The sequence below is a fragment of the Rhinopithecus bieti genome, unplaced genomic scaffold (assembly GCF_001698545.2).
Source record: "Rhinopithecus bieti isolate Rb0 unplaced genomic scaffold, ASM169854v2 scaffold_5889, whole genome shotgun sequence".
In the NCBI taxonomy this organism is placed as follows: domain Eukaryota; kingdom Metazoa; phylum Chordata; class Mammalia; order Primates; family Cercopithecidae; genus Rhinopithecus; species Rhinopithecus bieti.
Window position 1 is genome coordinate 3,528,811 of NW_016805277.1, and position 25,985 is coordinate 3,554,795.

Consider the following 25,985-nt stretch of genomic DNA (forward strand, 5'->3'; position numbering starts at 1 on the left):
AGAGGATGCCATTTGCAGATGGGAGTTGTGGTTGGCCTTCTCTGAGCCTAACCTAGAATCTCAATGGATTAGGATTTCTTCTGAAAGAGTAAGATGAGGAATGGTGGGTGTGCTGTGTGTCTAATCAAGTATGGCAGGCAAAAAATTGATGAACTGGCATTAGCTTAGACTTAGAATTCTGTCAGATAAGGCTTACGTTTTTTGGGGAAGCATTTGTATTTCCTTTGGTTTGCTTGTTTTCTCTTAGTAAATTTCCATTTGAGCACCCCCATAGGGTGCTCAAAAGCAGGGCAGGAAGAAGACTGGCAGAGCTGGGGTACAGATGGGTGCTAATCCTCCAGCACAGTCTAGCTACATGGCTGAGCTGGGAAGACGATATCTGAAGCTTCTGTTGTGGACTGAGGGTTACTGCCAGTGGGGCTTGTCTCAGGTTGTGCCTATTTCTGGGCTGATGAGAAGACAGTAGCTGGCCCCTTTCCCATGTCAGCAGCCCAGCCTGAGGTTTTGGCCATGTGTAGCATATTCATTTTTGTATCCTGAGTGCCTAGATCAGTGCCTGGCATCTGCAGGTCTTCAGTAAATATTTGTGAATGAATGGTGACGGGCCAGTGAGGACAGTGTCTGCCAAGGAGCCTTACTACAGGAAGAACACTGTCTGCCCAGGAGACTGTCTCCCCTGACTGCTCTTTCTCTGGCAGGTGCAGACTGGGAGGGGTTAGTTTTATTTCTCTTCTGGCTGGCCATCTGTTGTACACCTTAGTTTGGGTATTGGTACCCTGGAGGATATTGTGTCAAATTATCTTTCTGTTGTTGTCTCTCGTGTACTGTTACCTCCTTGTGGGCAGGGACTTGTTCCCTAGAACCTGGCGCTGTCCTGGCATATGTCTTGGAAGATAAGACAGAAACAAACAGCAGTCTGTGAAATAAGAAGGAGTGGGCCAGAATCTTGGACTGATAGACCGATGGAACCAGAGCTGACTACACCGCCCTGTGATTCCACCTTCCCATGGTACAGGTGGTTGCTGGGAGTAGAGAGGATGGGCTCTCTCCCTAGGGCATATGGCTTCCCAGAGCAGGGACCAGAATTGAGCACACATCACTGGCTGCGCGCGCTTTGTTCTTTCTGCTGTTTATCCTTTTTAGCTTCTGTGTGCTAGGCCAGGATTTTGGTATGTTTGATTATCTGCATATGTGTTCACATGCCTATGTGTCTCCTCACCTAAATTACTTTTTCATTTTGTTGATCCAGTGATTGTCATTGAATGCCTTTCAGACACTTCCCTCTATGACCATGAAGCTCTGGGTGTCTGCATTGCTGATGGCCTGGTTTGGTGTCCTGAGCTGTGTGCAGGCCGAATTCTTCACCTCTATTGGTATGTGCCAACAGGACTGTCGTCTCCCTGACCCTTTGGCTCACATGCCACGGATATCTCTGGCTGCAGCCTGTTCTCATTTAGAGTGGGATAGCCTTAATAACTGGTTTTGACCAGTTCTGAGAAGAGTGAAACTGGCAGAGTTGCTATTTTCCCCTATACGATCCCAGTGATCTGGTTGTTCAGGAAGCCAACCGTCTGAATTGGGTCTTTCTCCCTGGGAAGTGCAGGCTGCACTTGGGCTCTCTGGTCTTTTTGACCACCTTGCCCATGGACCAGAGAGTGGTTCTGAGCAGCAAATCCTTTGTATCCTGAGGATCAAGCTTTTCCTATCCTTCTGACCTAAAGTTCAGAGCTTTTTATCCTGTGATGTGCCCCCAGGATATCCATGCCCGAGTGTCATGACCAGCTATGTAACAGTTGGAGAATGAGATTTAGGTCTACTTCTTGAGTGACATCCAGTGCATTTATCTCAAATGTCCAACTGGTACCTCTGCCTCTTTCTCCCTGAAGTTGGGAGATAGGACCCCATGAGTGCCTAGGCCCCCTTTAACTCCAAGTCCCCGTGATCCCCAGAGAGCTTACGTGTTCTTGTCCCAGGGGACTTGCTTCTGTGCTGGTATTCTGTGCTCCAAGGAAGGAGGCTGGACATCCCTCTTCTGTTTCTCACTGGTGTCTTTCTTCTCTCTCTTGCAGGGCACATGACTGACCTGATTTATGCAGAAAAAGAGCTGGTACAGTCTCTGAAGGAGTACATCCTTGTGGAGGAAGCCAAGCTTTCCAAGATTAAGAGGTGTCCTAAGTCCCCATACAATCCTTAGTTGGCCCTTCTTCCCTTCTGCCCCTCAAGGAACAAGGAAGCCACTCAGCGTACCTATTAGAGGAAACCCTTGAGAGGGTGATGTGGGGCTGGCCTGGTTACTTCATGTCAGTCCTTGAGAGGAGCTAAGTGCATGGGCTAAGGAGTCACTGTTTATTTTGTATTTAAGACCTTTTCCCTTAAACTGGGGGTCCCAGCTCTTATCTAGATTAAGGGGCTAGAAGGATCTGTGGGGAGTTACTGTATTCATTTTTCATTGCCTCTTGATGAAAAGGGCCCCAGCACCTGGCATCAGGGAATTCTCACCTGGGAAATTATCACAGGTCAAGACCTATGTGGGTGGATGCATTACTCTTCCTTTTCCTCTGGTTCCACAGCTGGGCCAACAAAATGGAAGCCTTGACTAGCAAGTCAGCTGCTGATGCTGAGGGTTACCTGGCCCACCCTGTGAATGCCTACAAACTGGTGAAGCGGCTAAACACAGACTGGCCTGCGCTGGAGGACCTTGTCCTGCAGGACTCAGCTGCAGGTGAGGAATGGTGAGCAGGTGCTTGAGTGAGCCCATATGTTCGTGTGCTCATGCCTGGGCTGTTATGTCTGAGCTTGTCTTGGGTCTGGGTGTTGGTGGGCAAGTGCATTATGTAAACAGGACCCTGCTGGTCTCATGGCTCTCTCCCTTCTCTGTGGGGACCTGGAAGTTGGCTGTCCTTGGTTTTTAACGTCTAATGATGGTTAGTTCTTTTTTTAGCGTCCTTTTTTTAGTGTCTGTCTTTTCTTATGTTTTGCTAATGACATTTTTCCGATTATGCTTTAGTGATACATGTTTATAGAAAAGTTGGAAAACACAAAAACAAGAGAATTATAATTCTTAATCCAATTGCCTAGTGGTGAGCATTATTAAAATTATAGTTTTTCTACCTATGCATATACATTTAAAAAATGGAACTGTACATACATACCAGGGCATGCAAACTCAGTTGCTTGGAGGGACAAATGAATTTACAAGTGTCAAGTGGGCTGGATGGTGGGACCAGGGCAAGTTGGGGAGCATAGGTCTCATCTAAATTCATTCCTATTCATATCTTTTACAAACAAAGTGTATCTGTTGGTAGATTTGTGGCAGAAGAAAAAATTCTTTCTGAATTTCACCATGTTGGCCAGGTGCGCTTCTTTGTATGCTATTCAGTATTCTTCTGCAACGTGGTTTTAATGTCTGGATGGTGATTACCTATCAAATGGTGATAATCTGTCATAATACTGTCAAATGGGTCAAGTAATTGGATATGGGATTTTTTTCTGAATTATCAGCACCTTTTTACATATTTCTTGGTGTATACTTCTGATTTTTTTTTAGGGTAAATTCTTAGAAGTCATATTTACAGGTCAGAGTGTGAACTTTTTAAAAGCTTTAAACTATACTTGATGCTTTTATTGTGATAATACTTTTTATGCCCTAATACTTTCCTGTCAATAAGAAGAGATGGTAGGGTGGGCCTGGAGGTGGGCTCTCCTAACTCCTAGCCCTGGGTTTAGTCCTCTGGACTCACTGCCTTTTTTTTTTTTTGAGACAGAGTCTCACTCTGTCACCAGGTTGGAGTGCAGTGGTGTGATCTCGGCTCACTGCAACCTCCGCCTCCGGGTTCAAGCAATTCTCCTGCCTCAGCCTCCTGAGTAGCTGGGACTACAGGCACGTGCCACCACGCCCAGCTAATTTTTTTTTTTGGTATTTTTAGTAGAGACAGGGTTTCACCATGTGTTGGCCAGGATGTTCTCGATCTCTTGACCTTGTGATCCACCCACCTCAGCCTCCCAAAGTGCTGGGATTACAGGCGTGAGCCACCACGCCCAGCTGCCTTTTTTTTTTTTTTAAGGGACAGAGTCTTACTGTATTAGCCCAGACTAGAGTGCAGTGGCTATTCACAGGTGTGATTGTAGCACACTACAGCCTTGAACTCCTGGCCTCACGTGATCCTCCTGCCTCAGCCTCTTGAGTAGCTGGGACTATAGGCACAGAGCCACTGTACCCAGCTCTTCACTGCCTCTTTTCTCTGAGTTGTGAGTGCTGATTAACTTCAGACTAGCTGTCTCTCTGGCTGAGACATTTTAGCCCATGTGGCCAGACTGGGTTGGGCTTGGGGGCAGGGTGGCCTCTGGAGAGGGATTGGTGAGCTCAGCCAGGCTGGAGCTGTGCCCAGTGAGCTCACTGCCTCCAGAAACCACGTCTGCCTTTCCCAGACTCCCGCCTCTCCGCCTGGGCCTGCAGCTTGGGACAGGCTGTTCTGCCTGCACGGCAGGAGACTAAGCCTACCCAGATGACCTCCCCTCTCCAATCTTGTTCTCCATACCCTACACTCACACCATCATCTGGTTCCTTTGGAAAACCTTATGATTACCTGGAAGGAGTTAGGTCAGGCCCAGAGAATAATTGGTTGTTTTCATCTTTGACTTTGAGTTCTTGCCCCTGAAATGAATGGGGCATGCTGACAGTGTGGCTTTTCCTGGCAGCATGTTCCCCTACCCCCGCCCCACCAGATTCTAAACTCTTTAGAGTCCCTGACCATGTAGCTATGAAGACAAGGAAGGCAGGGTTACAGCTTCTTGGTCCCTGTCCCCAGTTATGGCTGGAAGTGGATGTTTAGGTCTGAAGTCATAGGTTGCAGTGGATATAGCTACTCTTGGGGAGAGGTTGGGGAAGGAATGGCCTTGTTCCCCTCTCATTTCTCAGCTTAGAGGCAGAATTGAAGGCCCTAAGTCACCCTGGGAAGGCTTGGCTCCCACCTGGAGCCCTGGGATTGTGAGAGGTACACATCTTACTTTACAGCTAGGGCTTGGAGTCCCAGAAAAGCCTCCTTGGAGTACTTCTGTGGTCAAAAGCTCTCCCAGGCTTCAGGCTGTGGTCTTGAGCACCATAACTGGAGAGCCCATGCCCTGAACTCATTGCAGGTCTGAGGGGTGGGAGTACAGAGGAGAATAGGCCCACCATGGTCTCTCAGGGGACCGACCTTGCTGGGCTGGTGCAGCCCCATCTTGGTCCTTGGCCTGTCTAGGTGGTCCCTCAGCTGTCAACCTAGGGGGAGGGGGATGACCTCCAGGACTTTCATCATCACCTTTATGGATGATAAGTGCCAGTGGTCAGTAATGAGTGGCCAGCTCGGCTTCGTTAGTTAACTGCCATTGTCCCTTGGACTCCTCAACTTGAAATGGGGGCTGGAAGTCTGTGTTTACCTGACTGGCCCAATTACCCTGGATCAAGGTTTTCGATGGGATTCATTTTCCACTGAGTGGTGGACAGTTCTTCCCTGAGTCCTCTCCCGTGCTCTTCTCAGTTACCCTCTATCCTCTGTTTCTTCTTTCTCCACCAACTCTGACTGAATGCTTTGGAGCCAAGACTTCTAGACTCCTAAATATTAACCAATATGGGGGGCTGTTTCTACTTAGTTACAAAGAGCATCACGGGAAGTAGGTACAGTGAGGACTGAGAAAGGAAAAGTCCCCATAGACTGGAGTAATCAGGGACAACTTCCTGGTGGAAGGGGCAACAGCCTTTGAGGGAAGGGACGGGGAAATTTCACTAGCCAGAGACCCTCTCTGTGGCTGCCTCTCTGGTCCCAAGTGGAATTCTGCCCCTGGATCAAGGGTAATCTCTTGTTCTAACTCTCATTTGGAAGGTTTTATCGCCAACCTCTCTGTGCAGCGGCAGTTCTTCCCCACTGATGAGGACGAGATAGGAGCTGCCAAAGCCCTGATGAGACTTCAGGACACATACAGGCTGGACCCAGACACAATTTCCAGAGGGGAACTTCCAGGTAATTCACCACTCCAGGCATTGCCTGTCCCGCATGTGTCTCTTTAGTGGCGGGACAGGTTGGAGCCACCACCGACTTGTGGCCTCTACCCTCAGGTGCACCTCTGGTGCATGTATTAGCCAAGGCCCTCTCCTCTTGTATGCATGTATTAGCCAAGGCCCTCTCCTCTTGTGTCTCAGAGAAAGCCAAAGTTGCTGCTCAGGAACCCCCTCTGCCTCTGTCTCCAGAGCACCACACAGATCTGCGTTCAGACCTGCTTCCTGTCTCCCACCCTCCAATGTCTTTTCATCTAAGACTGATCTGGGCTTAGTGTCCCCCTGTCCTGAGTCCTCTTAGTTACACTTGCCTCCCTCAGTATCTGAGACTCTTTTGAGTCTTTGCTGCTGATCCATCTCTTCTCCCCTCCTGGTTAGGCTACTGGATAGAGTAATCTACACTCTATCCACTTTTCTGGTTCCCGTATACTCCTGAACTCACAGTATCTGGCCTTTTTCCCCCCTGTTCACTGATCCTGTTCTTGCAAGGTCATCAGTGGCCACTTGGCTGGTAAACGCAGAGAACAAGGTTCATACCTTAATGTTCTTTAACTTCACAGCAGCATTTGACAGATGGATTGCCTCATTCTTCGTGATGTTCTCTCCTCCTTTGAATTCTGGGATACTGATATCTGCTTCTCTTTTAGCCTCTCTGGTCATTTTCTCTCAAGTGGCCCATCTCCCACTGACTTTCCAGTGTTAGTGTTTATAAGAAGATGTTTTGAGGGCCACTGGAGACCAGTAAACCCAGCGATTCACTGTGTGAGGCCCATGCAGACCCAGCTTATTCCAGCTCCAGAGCCCCAGCTGCCCACTTTAGACTCCATTAGAGAGAGGGCAGTTCAGGGCACCTGCAAGATCTGTTCACCCTGTAGCCTTGAGATTGGTTGCTTGGAGAAGGGAACCACACCCTGGCATTGACCTCTCACATTCACTCAGCAAACCCATGAGTGTCCTGAATAGGGATATGGAGCAGAAGGGAATTATTCCCTAGGACTCCATCCTTACCTCATCTTCTCCCTGAACACCTTCCCCAGGTGTTTCCATCAAGTGAGGTGGATGACATCCAGATCTGTGTTTCCTGCCAAGGTTTGTCTCCTGAGCTTCTAACCAGCATAGACAGATGCCTTTGGGACATCTCTACTTGAATGTTCAATGGACTTCTCGAACTTCATGTGTCCTGAACTGAAATCCTCATCTCCTTGTGAACACTTTACCTTCCCCCTCATCCTTCTGTCTCAGCAAAAAGGACCTCCATCCTCTGGCTGCCTAAGCCAGAATCCTAAGGCCTATGGATTCTACCTCCTTCTCTCATGTCTTCTGTACTTATCCCCTGACTCCAGCCTCACAGCCATTTTTTTCTCAATTTGATTATCAAAATACCATCCTGACTTGTCTCCTACTTCCAGCTCACTGCTTAAGACCATCCTCCATATGGTCTTAAGCACACATTTTTTCACATGAGTTCCTGATTACTATGCTTAATTTCCAAGGCTAAACCCAAACTCCTCCTGTGTGTGATCTTTGGGGTCCTGCATGACTCCATTTTCCTGGCTTCCTTGCCCATTGTACTCAGCTTTGCCTATCACTCAGCTCTTTTGTCTCACCCCTCTATAGGAATACCTTTACCCATGTCAGCTGGGCTACTCCATGTCTGATTGCCTATCAGCACTTAGCTCAGCTGTCACTCTCCCAAGTGCTCTCCAGGGAGTAGACATTCGAATTGGCTTCTGGGGAGGATGTTGAGTGCCAGGGAGCCATTCTTAGCATTCTTGGCATCTGGGAGACATGTTGATAATAGCTACTGGTCATTAGCATCCTGGGGATCATAGGAGGCATCTTCATATGTCATCTCATTGAATTCTTGGAAGAAGCTCTTTACAATTGATGATATTATCTTTATTTAGAGATAAGGGGACTGAGACTTAGAGAGGTATGGTACCTTGTCTGTAGTCACACATTGGTGGGCGCCCTAGTGAGGCCAACACAGACCTAGCTTAGTCCAGCTCCAGAGCCCCAGCTCAGTCAGCTATGTTACTCTGCCCCATCAATGTAGGTTCCTGGGCCTGCAGAGCCAGAGGAGACCTGTGGAGAGGGACAAGGGGCTCCAGGAGCCCCCTAATCCCTGGCCTACCTATGGACTTCATCTTGTGTTTACTCTCCCCAACTTCCTATTCCTCATTATTGGTTCCTGAGCCACCGGGGTGAGCAGACCCTGGTTTCTGAAGCACTTAGCCTACTGTGTAGAGGTTTCATTCCAGGCAGAAAGAGCCTTTTCTGAGTTCTTTTGTGTCAGCCATGCCCCGGTTGCTGTTAATGGGGCCGTGGGGAGTCTTCCTTGCTTTCCAGGGAGAGTCACAGCCCCTACTTCCCCTCCATGGTATCTGCTTTCTCATTATTCTCTGAGGAACCACACACATAGTCTTTCCCATCTTGAGCCCACCCTAAATCCTGCATCTTCCTATAGCTGCTTCTTCATATTGGCTTGAAACTATCTTCATGGTCACTTTCCAGCACTCCCCCTACAGCAGATGACCTTTGGTCATAAGACCCACTGAGCTGATACTCAGCAAGGTCCCTGCCACTTAACAGCCAAAGCTGGCACTGCAACCTTGGCTCTTGGCCTCCCTTGATGTCTCTCACACCACTCCCGCTCCCTCTGTTTCTCCTATCTTTAGTTCTTTCTCAAGGTTACTCATTGTCTGTTCTTTCTGGGTAGGTGTTCCCTGGAGCTCTGGGCTCAGCCATCTTCTCCATTCTTTCCTTAGAGTTCCTGCAAGTGATTTTCCTCACCCATAGCTTGGTTGCCACCTAAATTTATGTTTTTTATATTCAGCTAATTTTCCCATCCTCCAGACTCATATGGCAAGCTGCCCACCAGACATCTTCTTCTCTGTGGTCCACAGGACTTTCCCACTCTCCTCAACGATGCTTCCTGGTGGGTTTTTGGGGCTCCTCCTAAAAAGACCCCTTCCCACTTGGGGGACGGGGAATCTGTGAGGTTGGCTGTGAACCCCAGTCCAGGGCAGGGCCATCTGTCTGTGCTCACTGTGTCAGCGGCCCTTCAGGATATGCGGTCTAAATGTCTGATGGGGTTCTGCTTGGTAGTGCCCCCCATCCAGTGGCCCAGGCTTTCCTTGAAGCGGGAATCTCTTTCCCTAATGCAGAGGCTCTTTGGAGCCTCACAATTTACTTCCCTTGCTGTAGGAACCAAGTACCAGGCAATGCTGAGTGTGGATGACTGCTTTGGGATGGGCCGCTCAGCCTACAATGAAGGGGATTATTATCATACGGTGTTGTGGATGGAGCAGGTGCTAAAGCAGCTTGATGCTGGGGAGGAGGCCACCACAACCAAGTCCCAGGTGCTGGACTACCTCAGCTATGCTGTCTTCCAGTTGGGTGATCTGCACCGTGCCCTGGAGCTCACCCGCCGCCTGCTCTCCCTTGGTAAGGAGATTCTAGGGGAAGGTAAGATGGGAATGGAGAGTGGCAGAGGAACTGCACTGTGCTGGCGTCTATCTGACCCATCTCCTGGGACTGAGTCAGTTTACCCTGTCACTTGGCCAGTGACTAATGCATTACTGACTTTAGGACCAATCCAGCTTCTTACTAGCTCCTTACCCACCTCAATCCTGGCCTTAGCTTTGCCCAGTCGCTGATAGATACACTCAGGCCTGTGGCACTTGTGGCCCTTTTTAATAAGGACTCTGCATTACGGTGTATCTGTCACCATGCAGGACTACACAGGGTGGAACCTTTATTGCATCAGGAGCAACCCAGGAGTCAGAATGTACTTTAGGATTGCTACAGTGACAAACAGTGGCGGTGCTATTAGAGGCCTGAGGTCTAATAGTCGGACTTAGTATGGCATTGATAGTGCCTTGTGCTGTTGAACTGAAGAAGGCCAAAAGCACTGTGCCTTTAAAACTCATCTACCTCTTTTTTTTTTTGAGGCCGAGTCTCACTCATCCAGCCTGGAGAGCAGTGGCGTGATCTCAGCTCACTGGAACCTCCGCCTCTGGGGTTCATGAGATTCTCCTGCCTCAGCCTCCCAAGTGGCTGGGATTAGAGATGCACATGCCCCCATGGTGTATTTTTTTTTAGTAGAGATGGGGTTTCACCACGTTGGTTAGGCTGGTCTTGAACTCCTGATCCACCCGCCTTAGCCTCCCAAAGTGCTGGGATTACAGGTATGAGCCACGGTGCCTGGCCTCTGTTGGTTTTTCGGTTACGAACAGCATACTCTGGTTAGATGCTGTGGAAGGTAGAATGCAGCATGCAAGTGAGCTGCTGGGAGAGAAACCCTTACCGAATAATTTCTCTAAATGACCTAACAGATGTTTGTGGTTTCCTTTTCCTTCTCATTCCTTGCTTTTTCTAGACCCAAGCCATGAACGAGCTGGAGGGAATCTGCGGTACTTTGAGCAGTTATTGGAGGAAGAGAGAGAAAAAATGTTATCAAATCAGACAGAAGCTGAGCTAGCAACCCCAGAAGGCATCTATGAGAGGCCTGTGGACTACCTGCCTGAGAGGGATGTTTACGAGAGCCTCTGTCGTGGGGAGGGTGTCAAACTGGTGAGATGTGTGAGGAGCCAGGGTGCCAAAACAGTAGACTTGGACTCTGGCTCTGGGTAGGCAGGTTTGGGGAAGGTGTTCTTCATTCTGTAGGTACTTTTTTCAGTATCTCCCCCAGTTTTTCATGGCATCTGTGAGGCTGACATGTGGATATTCTCTGAATTAGGAAAGGAGACTGTCTCCCCTCGTGTCCCAGGTAGAGTGTTGCTCCTCTAAGTTACCACTGAGCTCACCTCCTTACCCCAACATGTCCCACTTTTTGCTTCACTCACTGTTGTGAAGAAAACGATGGGTGGACGTACCTCAGGCCCCAAGAGAAGTCATGGTATAAGTGGAGAGTAAGTCTCTGTGGTAAAGACACCAGCATGTACCGGAGCTTGGTATTGAGCCTTTGAGAGCCCTGGGATCCTAGTGCTTCCTGAGGAGGCTCAGGTGTGACAGGCTCTCGGCCTTTTCCATGCCCCCGTCTGCATGGCTTCCACTGGCTCCTCCACCAAGAAAGGTTTCTCCCCTGTCCCAGCTCTTCAGACCTACTCAAGTCTTCATGAAAAGGGTCAAAAATTACTCTCTGCCATGGGACTTGAGGATGTGAGGTGATCTTGGGAGAGAAGAAAGATTGCATGATTTGTGGGGTGTCACTTCATGCCAGTTAAGCTGAAGGGGCTTTTGTTTCCTTCCTTCCTTCCTTCCTGCCTGTTCTCTGTTTTCTGTCTGCCTTCCTTCCTCCCTCCCTCCCTCCCCGCTTCGCTTCTTTCTTCCTTCCTTTCCCTCCCGTCCTCTCCTCCCCTCTTTCCTTCCTTCCTTCCCTCCCTCCCTCCCTCCCTCTTTCCTTCCTTCCCTCCCTCACTCCCTCCCTCTGTTTTTCCTCTCTTTTCTTTTCTTTCTTTCATCTCACCCTGTCACCCAGGCTGGAGTGCAGTGGTGTAATCATAGCTCACTGCAGCTTTGACCTCCCAAGCTTGAGCAATCTTCCTGCCTCAGCCTCCTGAGTAGCTGGGACTACAGGTGTGCACCATCATACCTGGCTAATTTTTTATAGAGACAGGGTCTATGTCATCTAGGCTGGTCTCAAACTCCTGGTCTCAAGCTATCCTTTGGCCCCCCAGGGTTCTAGGATTATAGGCGTGAGCCACTGTGCATGCCCACCTGCTGGGACTTTTGTTTTCTTCTGTGGTGTGGTGGGAGGGAGCAGCTGCTGGCCGTGAGGTGAGACCAGTGTCTGCAGACAGCCAGACTGGGACCGAGGATTAGGACTCACTCAGCTCAGGGCCTGTTACTCTGTGCTCTCCAGACACCCCGGAGACAGAAGAGGCTTTTCTGTAGGTACCACCATGGCAACAGGGCCCCACAGCTGCTCATCGCCCCCTTCAAAGAGGAGGATGAGTGGGACAGCCCACACATCGTCAGGTACTACGATGTCATGTCTGATGAGGAAATCGAGAGGATCAAGGAGATCGCAAAACCTAAAGTAGGTGTACTTCAGGTCCTTCTCGGGGCACTGAAGGGGGCAGGTCCTTTCTCTCATCCCTAGCACTATGGGTGGTTGGTTTGCTCATCTAGCCACCCTTTATCGATATCTAGCATGGGCCTACCGTGGGGATACAGAGTTGCTTCAGACTCAGCCTGACCTTGTGAGTTCGTGGTCCAGTGGGGAAGAACAGGGTAATCAATGTGGACAGCCAATGCTATGATAGAAAGTCATGCTGACCTCATGATCCGCCCGTCTCGGCCTCCCAAAGTGCTGGGATTACAGGAGATCGAGACCATCCTGGCTAACACGGTGAAACCCCATCTCTACTAAAAAATACAAAAAACTAGCCGGGCGAGGTGGCGGGCGCTTGTAGTCCCAGCTACTCGGGAGGCTGAGGCAGGAGAATGGCGTAAACCCGGGAGGCGGAGCTTGCAGTGAGCTGAGATCCGGCCACTGCACTCCAGCCTGGGCGACAGAGCGAGACTCCGTCTCAAAAAAAAAAAAAAAAAAAAAGTCATGCTGGGACAGGGCAGGTCCACACTGGTGTGTCAATTCACCTGGTTGGGAGACTGGTGTGTGGGAGTTTTTAGGAAATATTCCGTAGGGTGCTATGAAGCTGGGTCCTGTGGAGCTCCTGATTAGGACTGTAAATGAGCGAATGACTTAGAGGAGAATGTATATCTTTATAATATTGGGTCTTCTCATCCAAGGGCATGACAGGTCTCTCCATTTATTTATATCTTTTTAAGTTTTCTTCATATAAGCCTTGCACATTTCTTAAGTTTAGTGCTAAGTAGTTTCTTTGTTACTGTTAATTTACTTGATTTCTTCATCAGTATTTTAACTGGTTACATTATTATATTAGTTTACTATTCTATGCCAAACTGTTGATTTTAAAAATACATTTCATAGTAAGAGCTAATGTTTACTGAGTTCTTAACTGTGGCAGGAACTTCTAAATGCTTAACATATATATTAACTGTTATGTCACAGTTATGAACAGCTGCTTATAATGGTGTCACTGTCTCTGTTTTGCCTATGAAAAAGCAAACTTATGCAGATTGCAGCTAGTGGTTGAATTTACTTATTCCTTTTTTGGTTTTTAGCTGATTCTTTTGGTTGCCTGGATAGCATTAACACCTGGAAATAAGGAAAATTTTATTTTCTCATCATGCTTGTAGTTCCTTTGTTTTTATAATCTTATTGAATCGCCCAGAACTTCTAGAGCATAATTACGAAGAATAGGAATCCTTGTCTCATTCCTGAATTTCCTGGGAATTCCTATGGTATTTTACTGCCAAGTATGCAGTTGGCTATTGGTTTTGTATATATGCCATGTTTTACAATTATTCTTCTGTTTCTAGTTCATAAAAGATTTGCTCCCCATTTGACATCTTTCAAAGAGACCTACTTGCTGCCATATCCCATCACTGATGATTGGGAGGGAGGATTTAGCTGGATTCTCTATTGCTCTGCTCCTAATAGAATTGTAGTGGCCGAGGTGACCAGGAGGCCCGACGCTCATAGAGAGACCTGAAATAGGTTCCTATCCTGGCCCCTGGACCTCATCCTGGAACACCTTGGCTTGAGGTACTAGGACATCTAGGGCTTTGAGTCAGTGTTTGGCATCATCAATGTGGCTGAGGGAGGGGGCTAGCCAGATGTATGGAGAATGGGGACTAGGACTCCCCTTTCTACTCAGCTCCAGAGTCCTCCAGGAAAGAAAACTACTTTGCTGGTTGTGCCAGGATTTCCTGGGAGATTTCTTACCTGTTCTTCCGTTCCAGACACTGAGAACATTTCTGTGTGCATGTGTGCACATGTGTGTGGCTGGCCAAGGGGTAGTATTGGGAAAACATATGTTTGAATAGAAGCCATGTGAAGAGCCAAACAAGGATGGCAAACATGTTTGGCTCTTCACATGGCTTCTATTCAAAGATAAGCTGACCCCTCCTTTCCGGAGACTGTGAGGGACAGATGCTAGTCTGGCTTTGAAGTAGAGCCAATGAGCTTAACTTGGCCTGTGGGGAATGGCTGGCAGCTGTCTATGGGGTCTCTGGCCTGCTTTCAAAATAGCCCTGTGTTTCCCCTGGGGCAGAGCACAGCTGCTCAGAGCCTCTTTGTGGGTGTCAGGCCAGTGCTGAAGCACAGATGTTTGGATGGGGTCTGGTTGTGGCTGCAGTTTTCAGGGAAGGACTGACATACGCTGGAGCTCAGGAAGGGCCGTGAGTAGGAGTTTGGGAGCCATCTGTCCTGCTTGCACTGGCCATCTTACCAGATCATGCTATAGTAGCACAGTGTCTAGGTTGGTCCATCTCTCTCGCTTACTAGCCTTCTGGTCCATCTACTCCTCTCCATTCCTTCTGCCACCACCTGGCCTGGGCCACCATCATCTCTTGCGCTGACCTCTGCCGTGGCCTCACTAGCCTCCCAGTCCCCACTCTGGCCCCTTATTAGGCAACTCTCCATGAGGTATTCACAGTGATCCATTTTACATTCAAATTTTGAGTGTCCCTCCCCTGCATAAAGCCTTCCCCATTTCTCGTTGGCCACAAGGTTGCATCTAGTCCCTAGCTCCTGCGTGTCTCTTCAGCCTATTCTCCTACTACTTCCGTTAACCTTTAATCCACACCTACTGCCACACCCGTTTTCATTCCCAGGCCTCTGGATTGCTGCTCCTTTCCTGTTCCTGTAATGTTCCTCTACTTGGATAACTCAAGTTAACCCTTCAGGCCTCAGCTAGGTGGTCTCCTCCCCTAGGAAGCTATTCTTGACACTATTCCCTGAGCTTCCACAGGACATTTAAGTTCACCCATGCTGTGCTGCAGTTACCTGGCTGGTTTTCTGCTTTCCCCACTCGACTGAGTTGTAAGAGTGCAGGGGCCATGTCTCAGTTACCTAGCATAGTGCCAGGCACAAAGTAGGCACTCATCAATATTTATTAAAATCAAGGGGAAGTGTGTTGGGGTGGGAGTACCTGGGCCTGTGGCTGCACCCATGTGAGGTCATTAGGACAGTCCACAACTGAAGCACATGGACCTTTGCCATGTTGGCTGACTCTGGGCAGTGAGTACCTCCTGGGGTTTCACTAAACCTGTCTGTGGAGACTGGGGGAATGAAGTAGATGAGGGGAGTACGTGTGTAGTGTGTACATATGTGAGTGGGTGACTTCCAGGCAGTGGTTCACTTATTTTAACTTACAGAATCTTTTCCTGGTTTTATCATCTGACTTGTAAGGATCCCAAGGGAGTGAAAACTGTGCCATCTGTTTTTGTTTTTGAGGCTGTGGGAACCCAGTGTGAGGTGGTACAGCAGGAGAGTGTTTGGATGGGTTTCTTGGCAGAGGAGCCCACTGAGGTTCAGAATGATGGTGGAACTTGACCAAGTTGGGAGAAGTACATAAGGCGGAGGCTCAGGGATGGTGGCACAGTCTGAATATGGTGGGAGTAGCTAAGCTCAGGCTGTGCTCAGGCAGGAGTGGTATGTGTGCTTGGCAAGGAAAGGGGCTAGCCAGGCAGATGCATGGATGGATAAAGCAGGCATAATTCTGCAGGCAATGCAGACCTGGGGAGGAGAAGGGATGAGCAGTGACCAAGCAGGGCAATAGCCAGGAACTGATTGCAAATTGGGAATGTGGAGGCCTCAGACTTTTGCCCTCACCTGGCCTGCAGGATCTTGGGGCCTTGGCTAGAGCCATTGGCTGCAAAGCTTCCTCCACTAGCATGACAGCAAATGTGGTCCCAGTGCTCTCTGGGAAACTACTCAAGGCAAAACAGACAAATCAAGTATTCCTTCTCCTCCTTCCTTCTAGCTTGCACGAGCCACTGTTCGTGATCCCAAGACAGGAGTCCTCACTGTTGCCAGCTATCGGGTTTCCAAAAGGTAAGCAAAGAGCAGGGGTTGGTAGCTGCTCAAGTCTCAACTTCAGGACTTCTCAGTGCCTACCCTAGGAATGGGTGGCTTGCCTTTTCCTGCCTGCTGGCGACTCCTCACCCCTTGTTGCAGCAGGCACCCTGTACTGCCTGTTTGTGCTGGCCCTGACTCTGGGGACAGAGTGCAGGACCTCATGGAAGCCTGCCCTTCCATCTTCTTTGCTCTGCTCTTTTCTTTTTACCCAGCTCCTGGCTAGAGGAAGACGATGACCCTGTTGTGGCCCGAGTAAATCGTCGGATGCAGCACATCACAGGGTTAACAGTAAAGACTGCAGAATTGTTACAGGTACAGATAGTCCCTGGGACTGTAGGAGTTGGGAAGTGGGTATCTGTGGCTATATGGTCTCACAAGGTGTCCAGAACTGGGCCAAAAGAGGCCCAACTGTATGACTACTGCCTGATGCTATGAATATGGAGTGATCTCATTTTAGGAAACCAGAATTAATCATGCCTGCTGGCTTTCAACAATTGGTGTTCAACAAATATCTATTGAGCATCTGCTGGGTGCCCAAGTGTGCTGGAAGCTAGGGATCAGTGGTGGCTATGACAGGTTCATTCATATCTTCTTGACAACAGAAGCTCACATCCTGAATGGTCTCAGGGACATCTCTAAGAGAGCTAAAAATGGTTTCAGAGGCCATGGTTCTGTGTCATAATCAAATACATTTGAAGGTCAAAGTGTTCTGTGTGTTTTCTCCTGCTGAACCACAGCTGAAGTCACTCCAAAAGCAGCAGCAGGGGAGTTCCCCTGAGGGACTGCCAAGATGGGGTCAGTTGAGAATCCAAAGAAAGCGGCACTAAACTCCTGGATCTTCAGTCCACAACATTTATTAGGGAACTTGCAGAGTGGGCTGCAGCAATCCTCAAAATGGACAGCAAGAGCCAAGAGTTGTTTTACCTAAGTATTTCCACAGTGATGGGGTCAGAGTATGGAGTTTACTTGAGGGTTTAGGGAATTTGGTTCAGGGCTGGGGCTAGTTTCTTTCAGTGTTTTGGGCAACAACCTAAACACCTTCATCAGTGCCTGGGAATGTTCAAGACTCCAGCTTGTGTTCCAGCCTGAAGGGAAAAACCTGCAGTTGGCTGGGTCACAGAGCTGTCAAGGGAGTCTGATTTTCAGTCAGAACAAAGAAAGGCAGGGGTGGGTCTGGGGGACCTTACACTGTGATATGTAGGTGGAAGTGAGAGGCCTGGACTGGTTAAGCTGGTGCAGGTGGAGTGTTCTTGTCCAAGTACTCCCACTGGGACCCTGGCTTCCTGCCTTTTTTCAGAGGTGATTATGAAGAAACGTGGCAGCACCCTACTGAAAGGTTGTGGGTAAAGCTCCTTATTAAAGTATCCTCTTGGGTATTGAGTTCAAATCAGCACTGGCTGTGTGCCCTTATGAATATTGGAACTTCCGTGTTCTGTTGTAAAATTGATCACCTGAAACACTGTCAGAGAAGTTTCACTGGCATCTTTCTAGAGGCCCCTGGGTCTCTCTGTTTGGCCAAAGTTTGTGTATACTTAAAGATAGCAGCCTTTACCTTTATGATTGGCATTTGGGTCTGATCTACTATAGATCTCATTAGAATATTGACTGAAGATCATTTGGGAAAGATTTTTTTGAACTTTTGCCTGGACATGCCGAAACAAATCAGCCTTCTTTTTGCTGTTGTTTTTTCAACAAAAAGAAGTGTAGTTGCATAAGCAATTGGAAAATCAATTTTGAAGTTCATTTTTATGGATTTGTGTGAAGTCTACCAGAGTTTTAAAAAACATACTGATTACCTTGCAAATAGTATTGTGAAATTTTAATATTTTTTTTTCAGTTCAGTTCAACTTTGTATTTTGTAATTTTTAAATAAGTTCTGCAGATAAGCACATCCATGGCGGACTTCTGTCTCATCTCCCACTTGCTGCATATGTGTAAGAGCACCACCATTTCGAGAGAGATAGGCACTCTTGATGTGCTAGATGAGTCCCTCTTGGCATTGTCTTGACTCATATCTTCTTGGAGCAGGTTTTGTTTGTTTGTTCGTTTTTTTTGAGACATCTGCCACCGCTTCCTCTGTGTCAGAGCCAGTCTTCAGGACTTTCATGGTTCTGATCAAAGACCACAGTCTGCTTGGCTGATTTCATACCCTGGACCAGGAGGCTAAGTAGACAGGACCTCTGGCTCTGTTGCTTTCCTGGATAGCTGTGCAGCTACACTCACTGTATGCCTGTCTTACACTCACCCATGGAAGATAGCAGCTTCTTGCTTATGGATTGACTTCTCTGCTACAATTTGGACTTTATCTTATCTGGCCTCTCATAGTGTTGTAGCTCAGTTGACTGGGGTCTGAATGCCAGACCTCTTGGTAGAGGGGCTCTTATAGTTAAGGACCTTCTGGAAGATTCAGACCACAGCTGCCAAGTGGCTGAGATGCCATTTTTGTTTGCATTCTTCTCCTAGGAACTGTCTTGGCATTTCCTTTGCCAGTCAGTGGTGTTGAAGGCTTTGATCCTTCATGGTCTGGGGAACAGGAACCTGGATTTCAGCATCTATCCCTAAGTACTTACTCCATATGAAATGCTTGTGGTATGATACATGCCTAGGCACCAGCAGCAGCCCTCACATCAGGTCCTTTAGGAAATGCTGCAGGAATCTGGAAAGGAGCTGGTTCTTCTATCTGTTGACATTCTTTCAGCTGTAGCTGACATGTTTGCTGTAGATCATTTGAAGGAAAAAGGTAATTGAGGCTTTCTGGTGAATTGGATGAGGGCTTATCTGATAGAGAGGAAGAGATGCTACACCTCTAGGATTCTCTAAGATTGAAGACTCCGGCTGCATGATGTCTCAGCCTCACCAGAAAAGTGATTTCTGACCTTTTTAATTTTGCCTTTACTCTGTCCTTAGCATCGTAAATACCCAGGTCTTTCAAATAACTGACTCCACTCTTACAATAGTAAGTCTAAAGATTTAAATGAATACCTCCTCACATGAATCAGTCTTGATGTACAGTTGCTTGTTACTAAAGGCGTGAGCCTGGGGACTTGCGTATGCCTGGATAGGCAATCTTACTGCTGCAAATCTAGATGGTCCCATGCATTTTGTACTTATTTGGGAACTGTATTAAAGAGTGTAGGTACAGTGGCTTCAGAACCATGATCAAATATAATTCTCCAAACCTAAAAGATGAGGCAGCTCTCGCAACACAACTTCTTTCACTGCCTGGGATCTGTAAGTTTAAGCAATCCATTTAACAAGTGGAAGTATTGGAAAATGCAGTCATATTCTGCAGCTCCAGCAACAAGCACTAATTGAATTTTCCTGAGTGCACTGGCACAGAGTCACAGTCGTGTTTAAAATTTTCTTCCAGGCCAGGTGTGGTGGCTTACATCTGTAACTCAGTTATTGGGGAGGCCAAGGCAGGAGGATTGCTCGAAGCCAGGAGTTTGAGACCAGTCTGGGCAACATAGTGAGACTCTGTCTCTACCCCCCACTCCCCCCAGAAAAAGGAGAGAGAAAAAAATTTTCTTCAAGCTCTTGACTACAAAAAAAGATATGCTTTCTCAGCTGCTCTGGCACTTCTCTCCTTAGATGCATCTCCAGCCTTAGGGCCACCTGCTGAACCAGGCTTCCTTGTGCTGTTGACAGGATTTCCAGGTATTTTTGGTGCAGGAATCTTAAAGGCTGAAGCAGTGGATGACAGCATGTTTTCATCCATGCTTTGTATCAGAAGTTTTATCTTTGTAGATATTGAAAATGATAAACTGCCAACATTTTGTGCTCCAATAAGAGAATTTCCTCTCTTATAAAGTCCACTGTCCCTTTCTTTCTTGCATTTCTTTTTTTGTGTGTATGTGAAACAGGGTCTCACTCTGTTGCTCAGGCTGGAGTGCAGTGGCGCAGTCATAGCTCAGTGCAACCTTGAACTCTTGGGCTCAAGCCATCCTCCTGCCTCAGCTTCCTGAGTAGCTGGGACTACAGGTGCACACCTCTGTGCCCAGCTAATTTTTTCATTAGTAGAGACGGATGAGGTCTTGCTATGTTGCCTAGGCTAGTCTCAAACTTCTGGGCTCAAGCAGTCCTCTCACTTCAGCCTCCCAAAGTGCTGGGATTACAGGCATGAGCCACTACGCCTGGCTTCTGTTCCACATTTCTATAGGTCTCTGTTATTGCTAGTTTTGTAGCATCTCTCACCTGACTGTTGGGATAGCAGAAAAGGATATACAAAAAATACCAACTTTCCGAGAACTTATGGCCTAGCCCCAGAGGTTTTTATGTTTTCAGTGAGACACACTAACCAACTGTTCCCAGACAGACATTGGTGGTGCTGCTTGATCCACCAGCTTCCATATCAGATTCTGTGCTTCATCTTTAACCTTGTCTCTCATTCTGTCTACTGAAGCTGAGACAATAATTGTGATTTAGGACTTTCCATTGTGCTGATAAGCTGTCCACAAAGGCATTTACAATTTCTAATCCAATTTATGACACCTGGTAGTTGCTCAGATGTTACTTCAGGTCCAGGGTCACACTGGGGGTGCTGATGTAGTGCGGTAATTCTTGGCCACCCAGCAGCTGGCCACCCATGTTGTGCTGTTTCATTCCATGCAGTAGACCACTGTGGGAATCTGCCCCATGCAGTCTCACCAGGAATAGCAGTGGTGGTAGGAACAGTACAAGGTGCTGAGTACCTCCAAAACTAGTTTAAAAAAGAAAATCCTCTTCTTAAATTTGTTACTGACTTTCCTCTGGATTACTATCTTAATATGTCCCAAACAAACTGGGTCCAGGGCCAGGGCCGGCCTCAAGCCGTGCTCCCTTTACTGCTGTCTAAGCGTCCATGAAGGGGCTGGAGCTTTTCCTCAGTGATCATATGCAGTTCACCCATCTTGTTTTGTTTGGGAAACCACATTTGTGCTGCAGCCTTACTCTTGGACAGAAATGTAGACTTGTTTGTGATGTTTGCTCTGCCTGTGCTGGCAGGGCATGGTTGTCTTCCACCTTAGAGAGGCTGCTCTTGGGAGTTCTGGTTGTTTTCAGGCCTGGGAAGATTGTATCCCTAGAGTGAAGGGCTGCTACAGAGCTGTTCATGCTGCTTACAAGGTCTAATGCTGTTATTTCCCACAGGTTGCAAATTATGGAGTGGGAGGACAATATGAACCACACTTTGACTTCTCTAGGGTAAGGTCTAAATCACAGGTGTTTTCAAAGGGCCCTACTCTAGCTGATTTGAGAAGGGTGGAGCTTCTAGGAGCATTTCAGCCTCCATATCAGTACCCCCACCCCTTGTCCTCCCTCCACCTCTGCATCATTGGGAGAAACTCTTTGTTACTGGTGAATCCCAAATCTGGAACCAGGGATCCTGCAGAACACAGTGGAGCCTGGCTGTCTCCCCTGTAGATGTGGGGAGTTCATCCTCTGCCTTAACTGTATCACCCTTTGCCCTGATTCTTCACAAAGAGCCTCACTAGGTCTTTGTGAAAACTGCTCTTGTCCCTTTTCCTTTTCCCTGCAAACCCCATGCCCTAGCCAGAATTTACTTTGCAGCCTTGGCACATGTTCCAGGCTGATTTATGGAACACACACTTACTACCTTCCCATGACCCTTTGGTCCTAGTCTTGTGGGTGGTGGATGAAGCCTGTTGTAAACTTCGGTGAAAGTTGTTGTCTGTTACAGCGACCTTTTGACAGCGGCCTCAAAACAGAGGGGAATAGGTTAGCGACGTTTCTTAACTACGTAAGTACTGGGTCCAGGCCCACCTGTTCATTCTCACTTAATTTTGTAGAATGATGAGCGACATACTTTCAAGCATTTAGGGACGGGGAATCGTGTGGCCACTTTCTTAAACTACGTGAGTATGATGTGTGCTGATGGGCCCTAAGGGGACCCTGGGTCCAGAGGGCTGCCTTATATCCCACCCCCATCAGGGCTGATACCATCTGCTATAAAGTAATGGTCAGGTCCTTCTGGCTTTCAGCACCCTTCTTGACTGCAGTAGGGAGAGTTGGCCTCTGTTTCTTTTCATTTTCCCCACTGCCACCACCAGGACTTTAACATTCCTGGCTATTTTTTTTCCCCCAGTGTTTAAAATTGTGATAAAATAGACATAACATAAAACTTACCATCTTAACCATTTTTAAATGTACGGTTCAGTGGTATTAAATTATATTCATAGTGCACAGGATCACCACCATTCATTTCCATCTATTTTCATCTTCTAAAACTGAAACTCTACCCATTAAGCAATAATTCCAGATTCCCCTCCTGCAGCTTCTGGCAGCCACCATTCTGCTTTCTGTCTCTGTGATTTTGGTTACTTAAATAAGTGGAATCAAAGTATTAATACTTGTCTTTCTGTGTGGCTGGTGTATAATGTTCTCAAAGTTTATCCATGTTGTAGCATATTCTGGCTGCTGCTTTTTTTTTTTTTTTTTTTGAGATGGAGTATTGCTCTGTCACCCAGGCTGGAGTGCAGTGGTGTGATCTCGGCTTACTGCAACCTCGGCCTCCCAGGTTGGAGTGATTCTTGTACCTCACCCTTCCAAGCAGCTGGGATTATAGGCGCTGGCCACCACGCCTGGCTAATTTTTGTATTTTTAGTAGAGACGGGGTTTTACCATGTTGGCCAGGCTGGTCTTGAACTCCCGACCTCAGGTGATCTGCCCGCCTTGGCCTCCCAAAGTGCTGGGATTACAAGCGTGAGCCACTGTGCCTGGCCATTCTGGCTCATTTTTGATGGGCACAGTGCTAGTCTGGATTTTTGGGATGGGTGCCCTGGAGGGTTCCCTCCTTGGCACCAGAGTGAGGAGACAACGTTAGCTCTCTCTAGATGAGAGCCACCTTTGTTTTCTCCAAGGCTTAGTGGCCTGATTCCTACCTCTTGTCTCTGTTTCATCTATAGGTTGTAGGGTTTACCTTTCACATGAGGAACAGTTTCCTCTCCCTTCTGCTGAGAGCCAGCTCTAAAGAGATATAGAGGCAGTAAAGTAACTTAGAGACAGAAGCCTGTGTCCATTTTTTACTTTTACGTTTTTATCGTGTGGTTATTACATGCTGGGGATTGTGCTATGTACATGTTGTGAGCAGAACATACGTGGTCTCTCTTGTGGTGCTTGAGGTCCAATATGAGAGACTTATTTTAAACATCAGAGAGATTCTTCTTCTTCTTCTTTTTTTTTTGGAGTGGGGGACAGAGTCTCCCTCTGGTGCCCAGGCTGCAGTGCAGTGGTGCGATCTCAGCTTACTGCAACCTCTGCCTCCCGGGTTCAAGCGATTCTCCTGCCTCACCCTCCCAAGTAGCTGGGATTATAGGCGTGCACCACCATGCCCAGCTAATACTTGTATTTTTAGTAGAGACGAAGTTTCACCATCTTGGCCAGACTGGTCTCGAGCTTCTGACCTCAAGTGATCCACCCACCTTGGCCTCCCAAAATGCTGGCATTACAGGTGTGAGCCACCTCGCCCAGCCTAAACATCAGAGAGAGTATTATGTAGTTATGGAGACAGGTGCTGTGAACCCCAGACTTGGGGTTCAATGGAGGCCTCTCTTTGGAAGTAACATATCAGTTGAGACTCAAAAGTTGAATGGAAATTAGCTGGTAGAACATGGTTTCTGGCACGAGAGCGAGTGTATGTAGTCCTGTAAGAGAAAAGGAGCTTGGGATGTTGGAAAAATAGAAAAAGGCTGGTGTGTCTGGAGAGAGGCTAGTGAGACTGACAGGGCCTTGGGGTTCTAGAAAAGAATTTGAGTTTGATCCCCAGGGCTGTGAGAGGCCATCAGAGCTTTTTGTCTTATTCATTTACCATATGTCTGTCAAGTACCCTTCACTGAGTCTGGTATGTGTCCTGTGGAAATATTTTTTAGCTCCAATTTTTATTACATTATGGACAAAAAAAGTAAGAGAGCCATATGGGAAAGAAGTAGTGCTTTGGCCATGAGTCAAGGCATGCTCTGTGGGCATGAGTGCAGCCTTGCTAGTGTGGAACTTGTGTTCAATGTAGTTTAAGGCCTTACCATGGGAGAAAGCAGGGCCTCTAGAAACACAGTGCCCCACCTTTCCACTCAGGTGGCCCCAAGAAGGGTGGCTACTCTGGTGAAGTCTGACTAGAGCAGCAAACTACTAGAGCCAGAGAAACATAGCTGCAGTGGGGACTGCACATAGTGTTGGAAACAGTAGGGAGCTCCTGGTCAGGGCACTTTGCTGAGTACAGTGGCTTAGGCAAGGCCAAGGCTAGATGGGAATTCAAGGGGTGGGGGTCAGAACAGGCATTTTCTAAGTACAGACTCAGATTATTTTCATCCAAGGACAGCCCGGATGTGGGTCTCCTGTGGGCCTCAACTCTTGAACACTCATGACATGGAGACTGTTCTAATGAATCACACTGATTAAGTAGGCATGGGAAAACCTTTCTTGGCTGACGGGCTGGCCATCATGGAGCAGACTCCAAGCAGTGTCACTGATGCTCAGAGGGGGGTGATCTGTACACTTTGTCATGTCCTTTGTGGCTCAGTTGCTCTGAGAGCCTTGCTTAGGAGGACCAAGCTCTATGTCTTATATTTCCAGATGAGTGATGTAGAAGCTGGTGGTGCCACCGTCTTCCCTGATCTGGGGGCTGCAATTTGGCCTAAGAAGGTAAGTTCTGATTCTTGTGGGTCAGAGGTTGAAGCAAGGCTCAGACTTGACTTTGTCCATGTCCCCCAGTACCATTACCTGGCCTGCCTGATTGTCACTGTGATGTGCCTTAGCCCACCTGGAGTCTGACCTTGTAGCCTCAGCTTCTCCCTGGGAAGAAGGGACAGGGAGGGAAGCCCCTTCAGGGGCGGGTGAGTTCCCAGACTTCTACTCCAGAAAGGTAGGTGCTTTCTGGGAAAAGTCTCTATTGCTAGAGTCCCAAAGCCCTGTCCCCCATCCATGGGAAAATGAGGGTGTTTCTGCTCAGGGCAGAGCTTCTGTGATGCTTGTGGTCAGGTCCCTGAGCCCAATCTCTAAGAATGTGTTCTGAAAAGACAATCTCTTTCCCAGGGTACAGCTGTATTCTGGTACAACCTCTTGCGGAGCGGGGAAGGTGACTACCGAACAAGACACGCTGCCTGTCCTGTGCTTGTGGGCTGCAAGTGGGGTGAGTGTCTTAAGGGGTGGTGTTGGTGTTGGTGGCCTCAGCTTGGGTTTTGCTTACTGGCCTTAGATTCTGAGCTGGGAGATAACTGCTGCCAAATTGCAGAGATTGTCTCCCTTCTTAGGTTTTTTTCTGCTGTTACTACCATCCAGCCATGTCATGTCCATGCACCTGGTAAATGCCAAGGCAGCTGGTTGGAAACACTTGGAGATACACAGGGAGCTGAAGAAGGCCTGAGGACGAACAGCTGCATAAGCACCATAGGTCCAGGACCCTCTGGCAAGGCTTCTGGGGGAGCAGAGTGGAGAGCTGGAAGCAGTGAGGAGAAAGAGTGTCTCAGGCGAACAAGGCCCATATGGATGGAGGCACAGGCTAAAACCAGCCTATGGGTGTGGGGACAGGCTTCCTTGTCACTTGAAGAAAGGGAGACCTGTGGCACAGGGGCCAGGAGATGAGGCTGGAGGCTGGGACCAAACTGCAGAGGCTCAAGCTTGAGCTTTATCCTGGGAGCAGTTGTGTGAGCCTCGGAGAGGCTTAAACCAGGATGTGACAGGAAGTGTTTGCTAAGGAGATGAGTGTGTAGCCCCCATGGAGAGTTTTGAAGATAAATAGTGATGGATTCACAGATAATTAAGCAAATGAAAAAGAAAACAAGTCAGTTGCTGAATTCAGGGAAAAAAAAGTTGTACAAGAGATAAGTATAAACTACTAGATGGCTCAGGCGTAACACTTACATGATATAGTTATGTACACACTGAGTATTACTTTAACTAAAACTTGTGATTTACCTGTACCGGAAAGATGGGATAAGTATATGTTTTAGGGGTAGAATAAAATAATTTCAAAGTTGAAAGTCACGGAATAGAACTATAAGCATGTTA

General features: G+C 47.9%; 1 protein-coding gene across 7 annotated transcripts in view; it reads left to right on the top strand.

The window, feature by feature from the left end:
• The window catches only part of P4HA2 (prolyl 4-hydroxylase subunit alpha 2), a 35,327-nt gene that overhangs the window by 7,911 nt on the left and 1,431 nt on the right, over nt 1-25,985 (top strand). For 3 of the 7 annotated variants that reach the window (XM_017872037.1, XM_017872039.1, XM_017872038.1), the window contains exons 3-16: nt 1,274-1,373; nt 2,070-2,166; nt 2,571-2,722; nt 5,862-5,999; nt 9,242-9,481; nt 10,416-10,609; nt 11,901-12,077; nt 15,892-15,962; nt 16,199-16,298; nt 21,114-21,167; nt 21,773-21,838; nt 24,552-24,620; nt 25,011-25,107; nt 25,229-25,368. In XM_017872037.1, the coding sequence (XP_017727526.1) occupies nt 1,286-1,373; nt 2,070-2,166; nt 2,571-2,722; nt 5,862-5,999; nt 9,242-9,481; nt 10,416-10,609; nt 11,901-12,077; nt 15,892-15,962; nt 16,199-16,298; nt 21,114-21,167; nt 21,773-21,838; nt 24,552-24,620; nt 25,011-25,107; nt 25,229-25,341 (1,656 nt within the window). In that variant the 5' untranslated portion in view covers nt 1,274-1,285 and the 3' untranslated portion in view covers nt 25,342-25,368. Of the gene's footprint in view, nt 1-1,273; nt 1,374-2,069; nt 2,167-2,570; nt 2,723-5,861; nt 6,000-9,241; nt 9,482-10,415; nt 10,610-11,900; nt 12,078-15,891; nt 15,963-16,198; nt 16,299-21,113; nt 21,168-21,663; nt 21,724-21,772; nt 21,839-24,551; nt 24,621-25,010; nt 25,108-25,228; nt 25,369-25,985 lie in introns of all 7 variants that reach the window. The other 4 variants (XM_017872040.1, XM_017872042.1, XM_017872041.1 and 1 more) reach the window with 4 other exon arrangements.